General features: G+C 41.6%; 1 protein-coding gene across 5 annotated transcripts in view; it reads right to left on the bottom strand.

Moving 5' to 3' along the window:
• Positions 1 to 2,817: 2,817 nt before the first annotated feature.
• PTPRB (protein tyrosine phosphatase receptor type B) overlaps positions 2,818 to 18,079 on the bottom strand; it is a 63,761-nt gene continuing 48,499 nt past the window's right edge. For 3 of the 5 annotated variants that reach the window (XM_051795878.1, XM_051795873.1, XM_051795877.1), the window contains 10 exons: positions 17,350 to 17,433; positions 17,229 to 17,246; positions 17,042 to 17,123; positions 16,503 to 16,593; positions 15,245 to 15,321; positions 14,303 to 14,437; positions 13,149 to 13,271; positions 12,779 to 12,942; positions 11,397 to 11,532; positions 7,202 to 8,295 (listed from right to left, as the gene is read on the bottom strand). In XM_051795878.1, the coding sequence (XP_051651838.1) occupies positions 8,149 to 8,295; positions 11,397 to 11,532; positions 12,779 to 12,942; positions 13,149 to 13,271; positions 14,303 to 14,437; positions 15,245 to 15,321; positions 16,503 to 16,593; positions 17,042 to 17,123; positions 17,229 to 17,246; positions 17,350 to 17,433 (1,057 nt within the window). In that variant the 3' untranslated portion in view covers positions 7,202 to 8,148. The other 2 variants (XM_051795874.1, XM_051795876.1) reach the window with 2 other exon arrangements.

Raw genomic sequence — 18,079 nt, 5'->3', positions numbered from 1 at the left:
GCAAAGCATGTATAGTTTTAAGGCTTGGTGCAAACCAGCACAGCCAAGATGGATACATAGAACAAGGATACATACAAAAAAAAAAGAGATTCATCCTATGAAACAAGGCTGCTGGGAGACACATACCCCCAGGAGGGGCTCACTCAGCTCAGCCCTTTATGCCTGCCCTGTCCTTTAGAAAGAAGAGTTCCTCTTCTTGAGTAATGGATTAAGATTTATAAGGGCAGAAATACCTGCTTCGAGGCCCCTTCTTGTCCTGAGGTGACTCAAATTGCAGGTCTCAGGTGGCACCTGCTAACCAGGTTGTGTGGCATCACCACCAGGCTGTGGGGATGATGGGAAACCTCTGCATTTATCCTTGGTAAGAAGCAGCTGCTCCAGCTGCTCTCTGCTATTTGTTTGGCACATCAGCACACCTGGGAACTTCACCACCAAAGACACGCAAGGACAGGGCATGTAGTTTGGGAGAGATTTTGGCATGCGTGTGCAGAAGGTTGTGTAAAAAAGTGTCTGGCCCAGCCACCATAGCACTTTCCAGCAATGCTTTGTGCCTGGCATTTGGCAGCTGCATGAGGCTGTGGTTGTTGCCCTCTCGGCCCGGATCTTGACAGTGGTCTCATGCCCTTTGGAACGTGCACATCACCACAAGCCTCAGGATGGGGGCACTGGTAGAGACAGTGTGTCCCCATCATGTGCCTCTGCAGTCCCCGCCATGTGCCAGAGCCCCCCAGCTCAGGGATGGAAGGCCTCAGCATGGAGGGAGGAACCACACCAGTGCTGAGAAGCAGCTAGGCTGCCTCAGTTTCCTCTCTCCTTGAATCCTGAAGGTGTGTGCACCCACCTGGAGCATCCTCTGGGGGCTAGGGCATGCTTCTGCCACCCTTTCCAGTTGGGAATTTGGTTAAGGAGGGGTGGGGAGGGCCCTTGCAACTAGGCTTGGAGTGGACTCTCCCTGTGCTGATGGAGGGCACCCTGCCTGGTCAGTGAGAGCCATTAGGGGGACTTTAGCCTCTTTTGGGGGCCCTAGGACCTCTGCTAAAGCAAACCTGTGGGTGTTAAAATGATGTTTTCCCTGGAAACTTAAAGGCTCTGAGGTCTGCAAAAAGCTTTGCCCTCTTGGATCATGGTGCCTCTGTGCCTGCTTGGTACTGCTGACTACTACTGCAGATCTCAGGGAGCTGGGACCATCTCTTATCCCACACAAGGCTGCCTGTCGCAGCGAGGTTTCGCATGATGCAACTGACAGTAACCACCCACCTGGGGTATAGAACGGACGTCAGGCCCCTGCAGGAGCCAGCAGCTGCTGCATGATGAGCACCACCAGCAGCTCATTGCAGAGGGGTGGCCACCAGTGGCTCAGTGATCAGTACAGCCCACGGCACCGCTGCCCTCCTGGCGCCCTCCTGACACACGGCCTGGGGCACCCGCTGCAGAGCACACCCCCAGCCCCACAGAGCATTCACCCTGCCAACAGCAGAAGGGGTCCTTGCTTTTGCAGTGTCTCCATGAATTAACTGGAATGTAGTATTTTTCCTCTTTTTCTGCTGGTTTTTTTTTTGCACAGGTTGGGACTGGTATTGTACCAGAGCAATGTGCAAAACCTTGGCTACTAATATTTGAAATTTTCACCTGTGATATTTTCTGACACACTGGTATTGCCTGACACACGTCCTGCCTGCCGTAAGATGTCTGACACACACAATTATTTCTAATGAACGCCTAATAAAGCAAATCACAGTGAAGACAGGCACTGGCAGGAAATTGAAATTATGGTATGGCAAATAACTTACCAGACAAAACTGCCAGCTGGTAGGTATGAAGCCCAGATACAAATCCATTTTATAAAAATATAAAAAGTATATAAAGTCCATTTTATAAAGTCCATTTTATAAAAATAACAAGGTTAAAATCTAGATTCTGGTGATATTTTAACAGGAATCACCTACCGTGTTCTTTCTGAACTAGAAGATACTCTTTGTGTTTCAGTTTCTTTGCTGGACCATGTAAAAACATTCATATCTATCTTTGTCTGTAATGGTGGCCTTGTTTCTCCTGTGTGGAGATATTAACTGTACATTATTTTATCATTATCACTGCTCTTTTGTGTCTACATTGGCTTCAGGACAGAAGAGAGCTCAGAGATAAACTTTTATATCACAAACTAAAAATCTAACAATTCCCTCAGCCTTCACTACATATCCCCTCAGCAAACACTTCACAGTACAAAATAGAAGCCAATAAATCATTCTTTCTTTTAAATAAACAGAATTACTTGTCTTAAACACTTCTGATGACCAATTAAGAATAACTGAGACACTGAACATACTGCCAAGCACCCTGACCCCACAAGAATGTTAATAGTTTTTAAGAACTGTGGAGGGCAGGAGGAGAAGAAATACATTTGTTAAAAAGCATGGTTCAGATCCTCGACTGGTAGGCAGAGACGGACCTCCAGTGTGGTGCTAACTGGTACAATTGCCTGGTGAATGTCTCTAAAATAACAGGCACTCAAGTTCAAGATCCACTGTGGTTTCAAATATCCATCGCGTAACTCAGACAGTATCTGGTTTAATAAAGGAGGAGGGTGGAGAAGCAGAGAGGAGAAAGGAACAATGGTATCTTTCCACATGGGCACTAATATGGCCAGTGGGCAACAGCAGAGCCCCCTTCCCCCCAACAGGCTGAGGCTTCTGATGAATTTAATGTTCTCTGAAGACTATCTCAACTGAAATCAAACTGACTTATGACCTTTTCTCTGAGCAGCAGGACAACAACATCCATAATGCAAAGGCAGTCAAACAGAAGATGAGAATGTGATTTTTTAAAAATGAATGTTTTATTCATGAACTATTTATAAAATTGTGTAAAATATACTCAAATATATTTGTTTTGTTGACTGTAGTTAAAAATATAAAAATATACTTAAATGCATAAATTAAATTGACAATAGTAGCACAGTTCTGTGTTCATCCAGTGTTTGTTAGGAAAAGTCATTATAAGTAATTATATTGCATATGAGAACGGAATATGTGCTGAAGACGTTTTTCAGACACTTTACTCCAGGAAAGAATTTATGGCTAGACACATTTCAAAATTGTGGGTTTTTTCTTTGGCCATAGTGGTGCTACCAACAGCTGAGGAGTCTGTCTCTATCAGCCTGAGAGGGATAGTTGGAGGCACAGGGTCTACAGTGAGTTGCCGCTGGAACTATAGGTCCCAAATCTCGCAGCTCCAGAGCCCACACATCTGTGACAGGGCCATCATGGGAGTGGTAGTCATTCTATAATGCATTTTATTCACACAAACTGTATGTCTGAAGTATGGAAAGAAATCTGAATAAATGTTAAACACTTGCTAAGCCACTCCTTGGTCATGAAGCTGTGGCTGCAGTATGCAGTATTTCTGAATGTCAGATGCATTTCTCTAACCTGCAGCCCTGGGAGGAGATGCTAATATAGTGATTAGATGGTTACTATCCCATATACTAAATCCCAGGCTGAGGAGCTTGGCTAAGTGCTCATGTACTCCTCTGTGTCTTGTATTTAACTTCTGGTTTCAAAGTTAAAGCGTAAATAACCATATACAATACATAATATAAACTTAAAGCTCACACATTTTCTTTTCTCTGTTCTACAACTGAAAGGAAATTCATAGTATATCATGGCACAAAATAATATTTCTGGCAATTTTAGGCATTATTTATTGCTAAATAACTATAGCAGCAGAGAAAAATGTATAAAGTTGCACTTTTATGACATCTTCACAGTATGCCTACTTCTCTCACCCACTTTTGTGTTCCATTAGTAACAAAAAATATCATTTATCAACTCCAGCTATGTAAAATCATTTTTTCCCTACATTCGGTAGTGGATCTTGTAATTGTATTGCACAGATTAATAAACTCATTTATTACAATTTTTTCATTATTAAATAACTTTTAATACAAAAATTTGAATTAACCTAAAAGCCCAACTCTGCAAGTGCTTCAGAAGTGGAATGGTATTTTCTTCAGGCAAGCATTCTGGTTGACTTTCGTGAAAGTACTCAGGTAGCTTTGTGGACAATCCAGAGATTCGCAGGACTGGGCTCCAAGTGTGCAAATCGTAGCTTATGGATCTGCTACAACACTAGCCTTGCTTTATAACATTATTATTGGGAAACATCAAGAAGGGAATTCTGAGCATTATCCATGGACATTCAAAAGATATCTTTTCCCTTAAGACCTGTCTCTGTTCAGTACAGTCTCCTTCAAATCCATTCTTGTTACATTAACAATTTCCCATCAGTCCTGTTATTCAGCTTAGAGGCACAGTAAATATAATTAATTATACTGCTATGTAGGTGTTTTATATTAATAAAATGCTACATAGATACTTTTAACTTTTTCTCACTGGATTTACACTGGTTTCATATGAGCAGAATTGGTTAGAGAGCAGAACCAGAGCAATAATGTGTGTGTACTGTCTTATGTGTGACCTAGTTGGGCAGAGATGTAAAGCTGCTTGTGAGCACTCTGCCAGAGCACTTAAGGTCATCTGTCACATTAATAAGTGATGAAGAGGAAGATGCTTATGAACTGTGTCCATTATTAGCTGAGAGAAAAGATGAAACTAGTTGTCTGCTATGACATTATTGTTTTGGGTACACACGTGTGAACTCTGTAGATGCGGACAAGGGAGCTGAGAACGATAAAATAAAGAGTAGAATGATGTGCGTCTTTCTGAAAATGATGCACAACGTGCATACATGGTGTGCAATCAGACTTTTGCTCTCAGATCATATGTTACTGAGTGAGTTCCATTTCCCTCAGCACTAAAAAAATCACACAGTGATATATAGTGTGAAGTAATTTATAGGGTACATTTGGTATGTCTTCACAGTGTAATTAACATGTGCTGGTAACTAACATGGTGACCTTCGCTCCTCAGCTATCCCTGAAAAAAGAAAGGACTAAATGCAGCACATGTAACACAACAGCAGTTTTTATGATGCCTTAAGTCCAGTGGTTATTAGCAGAGTCAACAGTTGATGTAAAGCTGCCATGCTTGTTTGTCCTTGCTTGCTAACCTAGTTAATCTAGCAAAGGAAACAGAGAAAAAAAGGACTCTGCACATTTCTTTGTGGTTTTGCTTAGATCTCCCCTGTGAAAATGTCTTCCACTCTAATGCTAGTTCCTTTCTTTTTCAGTTCCAATTAAGGGTGGTGGATTTTGGGGTTTGTGTGGTGCCAAAGAGGATGTACAGGAGGAATGAGCAGTATTTTCACACAGAAACACCTAAAAGACAGACCAAGCTTCCATGTTTTGAGCAGCTGTGAAAGCTGATATGAAGGGTGGTTTCTGAGGTATATGAGGATATTTGGTCAAGAAAGGATGAGACTCCAGATGAGTAGGAAGGAAGAGTGACTATCGGGCTGTTTCCTTCTCTCTAAGAAGACCATAGTCCTACTGGTTCTGCTTTGGAATGATTTCTTAAGAAAACTATGTCAGAGCTGCCTGGTAGATTTCTTCAGCCACTGTCAGGCAGATATTCCTACAGCAAGGAGCATGCAGCTCCAGTAAGGCATGTGGCACAGGGCCACAGCAGTTCCTCAGTTAGGCACTTAGCCACTTATTGACTGGTTCTCAGAAGGCCTTCAAAAGTATTTATTTATCTCCAAAACAGAAGTTGAATTTAGGCAATTGTCTTCAGTAACAAGCTAAGTTTTCTCTAGGGAAAGTATAGGTAGATATATGAAAGAAGAATTACCAAGCCTCTCCTTTTTGTGATGGAGAATAACTATGTACTGCCTCTTCTCTATTTGTTTGAAGAACACTAAAAAGGCAAAGAATAGCTGAACAGCGTTTAGACCCTTGAGTGAGAAGCCTCTGCAGAGGAGAGAGGCTGTACATAGTCCACTTGGCTGGACAGGATACCTGCTGAGTGCTCTTTGATTTTACTTCTTCCTAGTCAGTAAATGTTTTGAGTAATGAGTCCCTGCCTGGGGCACGGGGAGTTAGAACTAGATAGTCTTTAAGGTCTCTTCCAAACCAAACCATCTGATGATTCTATGATTAGCACAGCCCTGCCAGCCTACATTCCCCGGCTTACCGACGAGCCTTTTTCCGTTCCAACTGCCCTGGTTGGTGGGCATCAGGCAACATTCATGTGGAGGATTCTTTCTATGCAGACATGCTGGGGCCAAACTTTGTGAGAGCAAGCAGCATAAAGCCAGTTGTGTTAATTGTTGGAGATATACATGTTTGCAATCTATCTACTTTTTTGGCTCTCATGGTACAACACTATTTCTAATGAGTTAAGGAAGTTGTCAGACTTCACATCCTCACAGGTCTGTTAACACAAATGTCTGAGGCATTTTTTGAACATTTTTCTTAATTATAATTATTCACACATGAAAACGTACAGACAGGTTGTGGTCTGATTCTGCTCTCTTAAACCAGTGTAAAGAAATCAGAATGTGACCTGTCTCCCCTCAAAGTATGTGGTGGGAGATAGGTCTGTTAGACTTCACTGCAGCATATGTTGTTCAATATTTTTCTACTATGTCACATTAGACTGAAACTGTTGCTTCCGGTGAGGTGAACCCTGTTTTGCTCAGTTGTTACTGAGTTCTGTAAAAGGTATGCCATTGTGTTACAGGTTATACCCATTTTTCTCAGATGAAAAGCAGTAAGTTTAAAGTGTAGAGTAGCATTGTAACTCCTATACAGGACTACTGTTCCCTTGCTTAATAGTAGCTTATTTCATCTCACAAACACTGAACTAGTTAAAAAAAATGAGGTTCTCCTTAAAGGATTTTTCCTGTGTCATGCCAATACTGCCCTAGATGCAGTAGTCCTGTTAGCCATTGAATTTAAAATAGTTTATGTAGAACAGTTTATAAAAACTGCGATAAGAAAAAAAATAGTATTATCTGAAGCATAATATTAATATAAACAATATAGAAAAAAATACATATTTACATAATGCCAAAATACAATTATATACATTAATACCTATTATATTTAAATTATATATCTTTTTAAAAAATCACCAGACCAATAAATTATACAGTCTCAGCAGAAAGGTCTGGCACCTTTCTGGTGCATGAAATACACATACAAAAAACCCCAAACAAACCCCCGAGTTAACAAGTGTGGTCACAAAAGTAGATATCTCTAACATTCTTAGTGCCTTGAATAAACAGCATCTGAAAGCAAGGAAAACTGATATTAGAAAAAGGAAAACAACACAGGTGGCTTCATGTTCAACTCTGCCAGCTGACTACAGTGCTCTGAGAGGAGGTTACGTGGCAGCAGCGCTGGCTGGTGACTGATGTGACAGCAAAAAGCAAATCCCACCTCTGCTTTTGCTAGGACTCTCAACTTATAGAAACCTGGCTATTTGAGTCCTTGGCCTCCTCCAAGCCTGTTCCACCTACTGATGACAACTCTGATTTCTACAAGCTAGATCAGGAAAATTGTTTTAATCTCTCATTATATAATCTCAGTTCCTAATGTCCAAATTTCTGGAGCTATTGAGATCCTGCTGTTTGACCCTAAAAACTTCTACAGACCTTAAGAATCAGCTCTACCAATGCACACAAACCACCTCTGCTTACAGCTTCTTCAAACTGGCTGTCTGGCCACGGGAACAGGAGGTGAAGGGCAGTGATAGTGCCAGGTTTGCTACTCCTGCAAACCTGATCAGTGAGGGACTGGATACAGGCTAGGAAAAAGAGCACAGCCTACAACCCCTACATTTTCCAGTCAAGGCAGATGGGAAGTCTCTTAAGGCTGCCTATATAGTCAACAGCAAATGAGGGTGATGCAGGACAAAAACTGAACTCCATGAAGGACAGAAGAGCGCAGTGAGCACAGCCAATGGCCTCAGCATACTTAAGGGTGGATGGTGTAAAGACTGGTGAGGTAAAAGCCAATACCCTGATAGGAAAGTGGTTCAGTTCCCCCAACAGCATAGGAACCATGAAATGTGAGACAGGGTAAGGTAGGAGCAGGAAGTGATATTATAATGACTAATAATGAAGGAAATAAAGACACAACTGCAAGAGTGACAAGAGCAGAGGAGTGCAGAAATGAAGGTCCAGGAAGAGAACAAGTATCAATGGTAAGGGATAACACAATTCCCCCTCAATTACATTTGAAACATTTTACAATTTGATAAACTTGCAGTTACCTCTGGGATACTCTGGATTCACATTTTCATATATTGGAAATAAGGGATTTTCTTGTTCACTGCGAAGTTTTCTGGCTCTTAACACGTCCCTCACACATTGATGTAGATACACATATTGACACTGCAAAAGATTTGTATTTAGGACACTCTGAGAAATTTTGTAATTTAATTTTCTGTATAGTGAAAAATCATTACAAGCGAACTCCCTCACACATAATCAAGGGTGGTGTTAAAAATGAAAATATACTTCTAAAATTACTCTCCTTTTCACACTAGTAATATAGTAAACTTTTGTGATCACCTGTTCTTAGAAATAATACCAGTCAAATATAAAGGAACATAATATCTTTTGACGGATCATGCCATAAGTGAAAGCTCTAGCAACTGCAAAGCATAATTTGACATGGTGCTGTGTTGGATAGCTACTATTTCTGAATGCTTTGGTATAACATATGTGTAAAAGAATTAATAGGTACAGGGAAGCAGGTAGAAGAGACAAACAATTTCCTGTTTGTTTTTTTTTTTCTGAAAAGAAATATTTTCCACAGAATTTTATTATAATATATAAATATTTCACAGAACTTTAACAAACCCAAATTTTCTGGCAAAATCAGTATTTTTTTGATCCAATATAAGTTATAAGATTGCTTCTTACTATGCAGCAAATAAGTTTTCTGAAGAGTGCCTTTCACAGAAGGGAACTAAGATGACATTCACAACCAAAGTAAGGAAGGTCAGCAATATTATTGACTACTGACTATTCATCAAACTACCTTAATAGAACAGACTGTTAAACTCCCATGCTCTGCTACTTTTTGTGGTTTATGATTAGTGTAACATGGTACCCATAAGTAGGCCGAGCATCTTTATATATCAAGGTATACGTTTTTAATATTACTTTTCTCTCAAAACCATCATTTCTCCAGTAAGTATATGCATTTTCTCTCCTCACATCTTTACTTATTTCCCACAAGAAATTCAGCCACTGCTCTGTGCCTTTTTCTCAGTGCTCTGGCTTTGGGAAAGTGAGAATGTCTGCTTTTATGCACATACAGCTGCTGTCTCTGTGGAGCAGAGCCCTGCATCCCACTCACCAACATGACGGAAAGTTGGCCAAGGCATGGAGACTTTCTTTGACAGAGACCATTTGCGACTGAAATGGTCTGTGTTACAGCTACTGTGCTGAGCACACTGCCTTTTAAGCTGATGCACACAGTGTTCTGTTACTCCTTGCATTTCTCCAGCTGCAGTCTCTTGTCTTAAACAGCTTTCAGCCAAGTCTGAAGCAAGGGCATTGTTTTGTTGTTGCTGTTTTTCTATGGATGAATAATGCCAAGTATGATGGTGCTGTGACCTTGGGCTGGAGCATCTCATTGCAAACAGTACTGTCTGCTGGCCTGTGCTCCACAGTGGGATTTGGCTTTTACTGTATTGACAGAAGGGGAACTATCTTTTATTCCAACCCCTAAACACATTGTGGAAGCCAAGACATGGACACCAGGAACTAGTGTCTTCACACACATCAAATGGAGTTTGTGGAGCAGATTTGTTCTTCCCCATCTCCCCACCTCCTTTACTGTTTCTTAAAAGATAATTCACTGCTCATTGCAAACTCTGAATCATCATAAAACTCAAGGATAAATTTACTTCATTTTTTGCAGGAGGATGAGAGACTGTATTGCTTGTGCTCCAAGCCACCTCGATAAAACACAGTTCCAAGTCAGAAACCATAAACAGGATGCAACTGAGAGTTCATATTAATAAGACTTGCTGAGAATACAGCAGCTCAGTGACTGTGCACTGACACAGCTACATGGTCAGTTTACAAGCATGTTACAGCTCATGTGTGAGCCGTAAAAGCTTTCAATTAGTCTGTCTCTGGGATGCTGATTGCTAATTCTTCCAGGGGCAGGACTGGTTACAAGAGGGATCTGGGTTCAACTTGAGTCACAGATGGTTTGGGGCAGAAGGGCATATAGTGCTGGTAGTGTGAAGGCTCAGCTACTCACTGTTGCTGTAGACATTTTTTGTGGGTCTGGCTGCCTTTTGTCTTAGACATCATTTCAAGTTCATGCCAAAGGTAGGCTTTGTATCACACAACTTTAGTTGTCTCTAAGTCTGGTGTCAAATTTAGGCTCTTGAGGTAGTTGCTTCCTTTTTCCAGCTAGGGAAAAAGAGCCACCCTCCTGAGATGCCTGTCCACCTTTGCAGACTATGGATACTGGAAATGTAGAAGGTGAGATGGATCTGTTTCTGAGGATGCCCAGACCAGGCAGAGAATCTGTCTCCCCTCCAACGAAGGTCTTCTGTGCTTAAGATACTTCCAGGAATCCCTTTTTGTGTGTGTTTTCAGTTGGGCCTTTCTTTATACACATACGAGAGACATTTATATTATCAGAAAACACTGTCACTGACATTTTTGTTTCCAAATTGCAGCAAAGAGCTCTATTATTATCAAGCTACAGGCAGACCCATCAAACTTGTTCTGATTCTTCTATTAATGTTTCAGGGAAAAATGTAAAGACTGCCTCCACAACTTGTCTTTATTAAATCAGTTCCTAAGTGTTTAGCTGGTATTAGTGTAATATGATTTTCTTGCAGTTTTAAAAACACAGAAGGAAATACAAAACATTTACCTTCTTTGCACTTTGAGAATAAATGTACTTGCTTTTACATAGTATGTTAGGAGAATGCTAATCAACTTTCCAATACCATTTTAATTGACAGAGCAGCTCAATAAAAAATAAACCACAAAACCACAAGGTCACAGTGGTACATCTAATTTTCTCTGCCCTCCATTTCTTTTCCCTATCACATCAACCTATCTGTCTGGTTTAGGCTTGTTTTCTAGACTCATCCATGAAGGACCTATCTCTCCTCAAAGATCATTTACTGGACACTGCCGTAAAGCAACAATGTGCTGTTACGCTTCTGCTGCATAATGCTGCTGGGACAATCGTGGGCCAGGGGAAGAAAAAAAAAAGAGAAGTCTAGAGGAAGCATAGCTTGTTATTCTTGGTCCTCACTTGTTATGATTTGGACCCACTGTATGAGAGCCAACGTAAAAAACCCTGAACTAGAAATTCTCACAGAGCTAAAATACATCTAAGTAGTATTTCACAGTGGAGTAAGTGCAAAGTGCTTTGAGAGCCTTTATGATGAGAGACAGATTGTTAGATACCGTAGCTGGTGTTGCTGCATAGAAGGCTATCCAAAACTTACCTCTGTCTGAACCATGTGAACACGGTGAAGCCTTAGATCATGTACTGCTGCATAAATGTCAACAGTGTCCTTTGAATCCAGCTGTTGCAGAATTCGGTCTAGTGCAATGAATGTGCCAGTCCTGCCAACACCAGCACTGGAAAAGAAAACAAGCCAAAAGACTGAAAAGCAGATGGATAAAAGCATTCAATATATTCATAGGATATTTTTGTAAAGTTCAGATCTCCAGGGTGAGAAGCAAATTGTTCAAATGGCACCTCTGAGACTTTATAACACTTTATAGTGGAATTTACTTAGGAAGGAGGAAGGGATAGTGATGGTAGAGGTACCTCTCCTACTGCCTGCACTGCTTTCTGCTTTGGATTAACTCAGTCATTGAGATACACTGAAAGACTGCATCGGACTCTCGAAAGAGTTTTTAAACCTCTTCTCTCCAGGAATACAGCTGTGGTCTTGTTTTCTAAAAGATCTGTAGGCCGTTGCCTTGTGGAAGGGCAAAGTAAGGAAAAGTATCAGTTCCCAGTAGCTGAACTGCCGGGAGGTGGGGTCTGGAGGCAGGAGGTTGGAAAAAGAAAAGCTGACTTGCTGATAACAGTAGAAATCTGACATGCTGCAGCACATGCTGTGTACAGGTGGGGTCATGTAAGATACATCCCTCAGCCCATGTAATGTGTGGAGGGGTCAGATACTACAATCAGGTGGTACCAGTGAACATATGGCTTTATCAGAAGATATAGTACCGCACTGCACTCACTGTCTCTCTGTGTAACCCTAAAGTCTGCTGCAACTGGCCAGTGGATTACGGATCAGGCAGTCCAGTTTTGTCTTTTTCGTATACATGTGTAGGGGTGGACTACAGATCAGAGGAAAAACTGCAGCCCTATGACTGCCAGAGATGACAAAAGAGCAGAACAGCATGAAAAGGCAGTAAAGAGAGGGAGTCTCAGTCAGAATGGGGGAAAGGATAGACCTGTCAGCTGATCTCAACATCCATATGTAGTCAGATTCACCCCAGGCATATCTTACCTTTTTAGAACACCCCTTAGTGATTCAAATGTTGGACCAAAAGACCAGCACATGGGAAATTTAAGAATGCAAAAGCTTATGAGCAGTGGTAGCTATTGGCATCTGTAGTTCTCTCCAGTGGTCCCACAGAGACATGGTGGTTCCCTAAGAATCATTTTCAAGGCTTCTCCAAAGTAAGGCTGTGGGTTAGTGCATGTGCCTTGGTATGACTGCTCTGATGTATCTGGACACTTAAGCTCATCAGCTATTTCTCAGGTTCTCTGGCTGCCCAAGGTCTAACAGGGATGAACATTTGGGAACTTCCCAAGGGTACGCACAAGAGCTCTGTGCCACTGACCTTTTGCTGCTGCACATACCTGCAGTGTACAATAGCTGGTCCTGTGTCTGGGGTCCTGTTGATATAATCTCTTACAGTTCTGACAAACTGAATCAGGGACTGGGTGGTCTCTGGTACACCATGATCTGGCCATACAGTGTAGTGGAAGTGACGAATGAGCCTTGTTGAGTCAAGCTGCTCTTCCTGTTGGGATTCAAAAGTGTGGGTCATCAGGACCAGAGAGGAAGGGACATATACAACATGCACCTTCAGAACAAATGCTATAGCTGCCACCAGAGGTGAGCTGGGCATGATGCAACTGTGTTACAGCAGAAGAAATTTATCCTCCCTAATTTAGCCTTGCAGGTGTTTTAAGCCAATTCATTAGGAAAAAAAGAATGTAAACATACACTGCAGATTTTAAACTCTCTTATTGTCCATTCTGGGAGCACTGATTCAGACAACATCTCAACGATCAGGTCTCCATAGTACAAGGAATCCTGATCGAGGGGCCAGTAGTGATCACACTTTACCTGCAGGGACACAGACAAAGACAGACTTAGTGTTAGAAACAGCTGTAAACAATGCCTCTCTTCAGCACTGGTAGAAGCAGACTTCAGACCTCCCATGTCTGAGGAGGAAGGAACAAAGGCAGCATCTGAATTCAGAGAGAGATGCCACTCCCTGCCATGTCAACAAACAGTGCCTGGGATGGGAATGGACTAGCATGGGAAGTTCTCATAATTGATGTTTGGGATGAAGGGAATGGGAAGCACTTCACTGATGCCCTCTCCTGGGGCACATTTTCCACATCAAGTCTTCTCAGACCTCTGCTTGGATAAGAGGTCAATTCCAGTGCCTGCTTCCTCACCTCTTGCTGAGATTTGACTGTAGGGTGCCACTTGGAGCCAGTGAGGTGCAGAAGGACACAGGTCCTAGTCTGCATTGGCTTTCACCCTCTCTTCAGGAAAAAATGGTAAACTGAAAGAAACTGACTGCTATGTGCCACCAGGTGATTGTTACTTTTTTGTTTAATCTTCTTATAGACCTATTCCCTGTCTTACAAAGGAGGCAGAACGTGGTCATACCTAGGGAGGTATGCTCCACTTGCACTCAGTAAGAGTGTGAAGTGCATGAATGGTCTCTTTGTTAGCCACATCAGGGCTTATATATAGAGATAATTTGATCTATTTATTGATCAACATTTGCTCTCCAGAGCTTATATTTAAAGTTGATCAGAGCTGATGTGATCAACAAGCATTTTTTGTTGTTGGTTGTACTGCATGCTTAAGGGAATTGTATTAGTGTTAGAGGACAAAGTCCTGGATTAGAGACCAGTAGCAGTGAGCTCTGTTCCTAACTCTTAACTTTGACATGCTGCATGATCTTGGGATAGTCTCTGCATCCTCACTTCACAGCCTTAATCTCTCTCCAGTCTTTATACTATACCCCTTATCTCTTACTGTGTATCTCCTTTTTGGCATTAGTGTGATGCAAATACTAGGTAAAAACTTTTAATAGATATTAGAACAGTAATTAATAATAAAGAAGAGTCACTGCTCACCCGGCCCTTCTCAACACACTGGGTTACCATGACAATATTGTGAACATTTTGCTCCCATGCCATCTTCCAGAACTCATCTTTCGTGCCAGGCAAAGGGCCCTGAGTTGCTATGTATTCCCTGCGGAAATTATTGCCCTGCAAATAAAGAGAACTCCATTAGTTTCCAAAAAGGCAGAAAAAAATATCTTCTAGCAACTGAACAAGACATGGGGTTGCAGCTAGAGCTCTGCAGGAACAATGCTCTTGCTGGGACAATAGTTTTGAGAACTAAATTTTTGCCTTGAACCTGGAAGCAAATGATTGGTTGGAACAGAGAGAAGAAGGAGACTGTAGCAGTATATCTAAATACTGTTCCTTTTGCGGTAGACAAAGCTTTTTATTTTTCTACTGTGCACAGCACAGTCTCAAGCAATTTTGAAACTGCAAGGAGCTTTTGCTTTATTTACTGTTTTTAATAAATTAGCTGAGTTCTGGCTTGAAATCTGGATTGCTAAAGCCACTGCTATTATCAATCATAACTCTTTGTCAAAGGGCATTATTTTAATTTCAGCCAGTTTCACCACCCTGCAAGGTGCCAATGCTGTCAGGATGAGCTACAGCTCCACAGTGAGGACACCACCTGCAGCGATAGCCACAGTTGACACCGTATAAAAGCAGCAACCTTTAAAAATGTGTCCTTGGCCAATTAGACTTGCTATCTTACATAACTATAGCAATCCAAGAAAGTGCCCTTAAGTGCTGGGTAAATCACTCACACTTAATTTAATGGCAGTCAGACACAGTCTTTCAGCACACCCACAAAATAAGTTTTAAGATTTTTAGCTAAAGTGAATCAATGAAGGGGGAAAGTAGCCCTAACTATCAAGCTTTATATTCAGTTTTAGATGAAGGACAAATTACCACTGGAGGAGGACTGTAAAACACCACCCTTGAGTCACTTACTGGTATGTAGCTTGCATTAATGTAGTCTGAGCAAGGGTCATCATCCACATTGGAAAGCTTCACTCTTGATGTATCATCTAGGAAGAAATCCATAACAAGTGGCTTAGGGCTAGGTCTTGATTTTCAGTTCTTCTCTCACTTAAAAAATGCATTTCTGAAAGGACTGGCAGCACTCTTACAAGATTTTATATGAAGAGCTAATTTAAAGGGAATAACTGTTTATGTTTTTATTGCCTCTTTCATTCACTCCAATGCTGTGGAGAGTTCTAAAGACTAGGAGATGGTTGGTAAGAAGGAAGCAATAAATATCCCAAATTTCCTCTGTTGAGCTGCACAGGATTTGTTATGACAACAAAAGGGCCACAGTAGCATCCCCCTTTGATCCTAACACCAGTGTGCTGTACTGAAAAGCAGTGCCCAGTTCTGTCCTTGAAAGAACAGTTGGGCTTTAGTGGTCCTCTGAGCTAACATGTGGAGCAGGCCAAACATCTCCCCTAGGTAAACTGCCTTCTGTACAGAAATAGAAAGTGTCTAAGCCACCGGATCACTGATTCATGAGATAATGCCACCTTGGATCTTAGTCAGGTGTCATTTCTTGTACAATGCAGGCATGCTGTCCAGCCTGGCAAGGTAGGCAGAACAGGGGATGGTATGAGGCTGTGCTGTAAGCACATACCACGTCCATTAGTGGGGACGTGGAGCAGTGAGTCATGTGGTGTTCTTCCTCAATGTTTTACCTCCAAAAGTGCCATGTAGGAGATTAAAGGGGGAAACTCTCAATGACAGACAAGTCTAGGCCTTGCCTTGGGAGAAGAGGGTTAACCTCACACATGTGTCTTACCATGCAGAATCACACTAGCTCTACACTGTACAGGAGGTTTGCTACATACTCTGAAGAACAAAGATTTGGCAAGGCTGTCAAAGAGCACTGAATGGATGATACTCCATATGTAAACAACCCTATGTTATTTCTATTATCCTTGTTACCAGCAGGATAATGACTGAATGTCCCTAATAGCTGGAGCTTTTTCTCCCTGGGCTGAATGCTGGTCATTACACCTCCAGTGTGAAACTAAATTACTGGTCTGTGTGAAGCCAGACCCCTCAAAGCACCAGAACCTGAGGTGGTAGAGATATTTCATCTCTGACAGAAGGGAGAGAAGGGATTGGTTGCACTCTCTTTTCCACTAGACTTGCTGAAACAAAGTGAAAAATAGCTGGTGTGATGCAATATTACACGACCAAACCTAAAACTCACAGGGTAATATATTATTGTATCGATTTTTCCCTCTGTTCTCTGGCAAAAGTGCTATGTCACACGTCTGGTTTCGACCCACATCTTTCAAGTCCTGAAAAAAAAGAAAAATAATAAAATGTGAGGTGAAAATAACTCAAGGACGTGACAACACAGGGGGAAACAGTGCTTATCAGCTCTCAAAGGCCATGACAGAGAGCGGTTGTTTTTTTAAAAAACAAATTGAAATTACATAGGTAATCATATTGTTTTAAACCAAGTACATGGCTGGCAGGTAATTTCCATGCTTTATCACACATATGCTGCCATGCAAATCTGATCTCAGCCAGATAGGTATCAGGCAGAGGCTGCCAACAAGAAGATGCTATGCCAAATGAAGAGCTGGTTTCTGCACTTGGACAGGTGGAGTTCAGCTGAAACACTCCAACTTATCTGGATTTGTGCGAATAAGACAAATGCAGACCTTCCTAATGCATTAACCTGTTGCTTCAGTCAGCCCACCCCTTCATAAAGCAAGTCCTTTGCCTAGGTTAGGATCGCACCTCATACTCCTTGGACAGAAGGTAGTTGGAGTCTGCTTGAAGTTTGGTGAAGTGTGCTTCAAAGTGACTGACTTTGATCGGACTAAAATATTCAACAGGAGGAAGAAAATCACAGGATGAATCACAGTCATAATTTATCCAGTTGGTTACCAAGAAGCTTTTTTAGATATTATTTTTTTCTTTTTACCTGGAAGTTTTTCGGTTCCTAGAAATGATTTCAAAAGAAAAAGAAACACTTCATCAGTGAGTGACCAGATGGATCTGTTCAACCACAATGCCATGTTAAAAAAAAATAAATCTGACTTTACCCTTTTTGCCCCAAGTTCAGATGGACTGACAGTGACCTCTCCCTGCGAATGCTCAGCCTTGCTGTAGATCTCTCATGGTCACTGCTGGAATAAAAAGGAAGGTATTCTGTTGTATCTGTTCTGATACTGATAAGAGTTGGTAATAACATAACTTACACTGGAAAACAGTAAATTGGAAAAAAAGGAATTTAAGAAAGTATGTTTTGATTCGTGGCTCTGATCGTGTGGCATTGCTCTTAAATGGGACACAGAGTTTTCTTGTATTTTAGCTTGGCAATAGTGATGTGGAGTGTATGTATGGCACAGGCAGTAAGACTATTTACTAGTTCTGAAACACTCACAGCCCAGTCTATCATTAAGGAGGGTGTCCTTTGCTAAGATGGGCTCTAAATCAGTTGATCCTCTACAGGCATAGAGGAACATATAGGGAGATTTTCAGAGCTGTAAAAGCTCTACAGCTTCCACCACATGTACTCTGCAGACCAGGCCAGCAGATGCCCAAGTTCATAGCAGGAGTAAGTGGCAGAACCACAGCAGGCTTTGGAAAAGCCACTGAAGTGGTACTTACTCCATACAGTTAGTGATGCCTTTCATCCTTTTGCTGCCATCTCCTCAAGACTCCTCCCTTAGAGAACACTTTCTCCTTTTGTATGATGTGGGAAAACCCTACTGGTGTAATTGCCATCCTGCTGGCTATATAACTTACAACAAGAAACCACATTCTATATGA

The sequence above is a fragment of the Manacus candei genome, unplaced genomic scaffold (genome assembly GCF_025592945.1).
Source record: "Manacus candei isolate 608988 ecotype Guabito, Panama unplaced genomic scaffold, ASM2559294v1 h1tg000043l, whole genome shotgun sequence".
Classification (NCBI taxonomy): Eukaryota; Metazoa; Chordata; class Aves; order Passeriformes; family Pipridae; genus Manacus; species Manacus candei.
The sequence above is the reverse complement of the archived record's forward strand: the minus strand, read 5'-3'. Positions and strand labels throughout refer to the sequence as shown.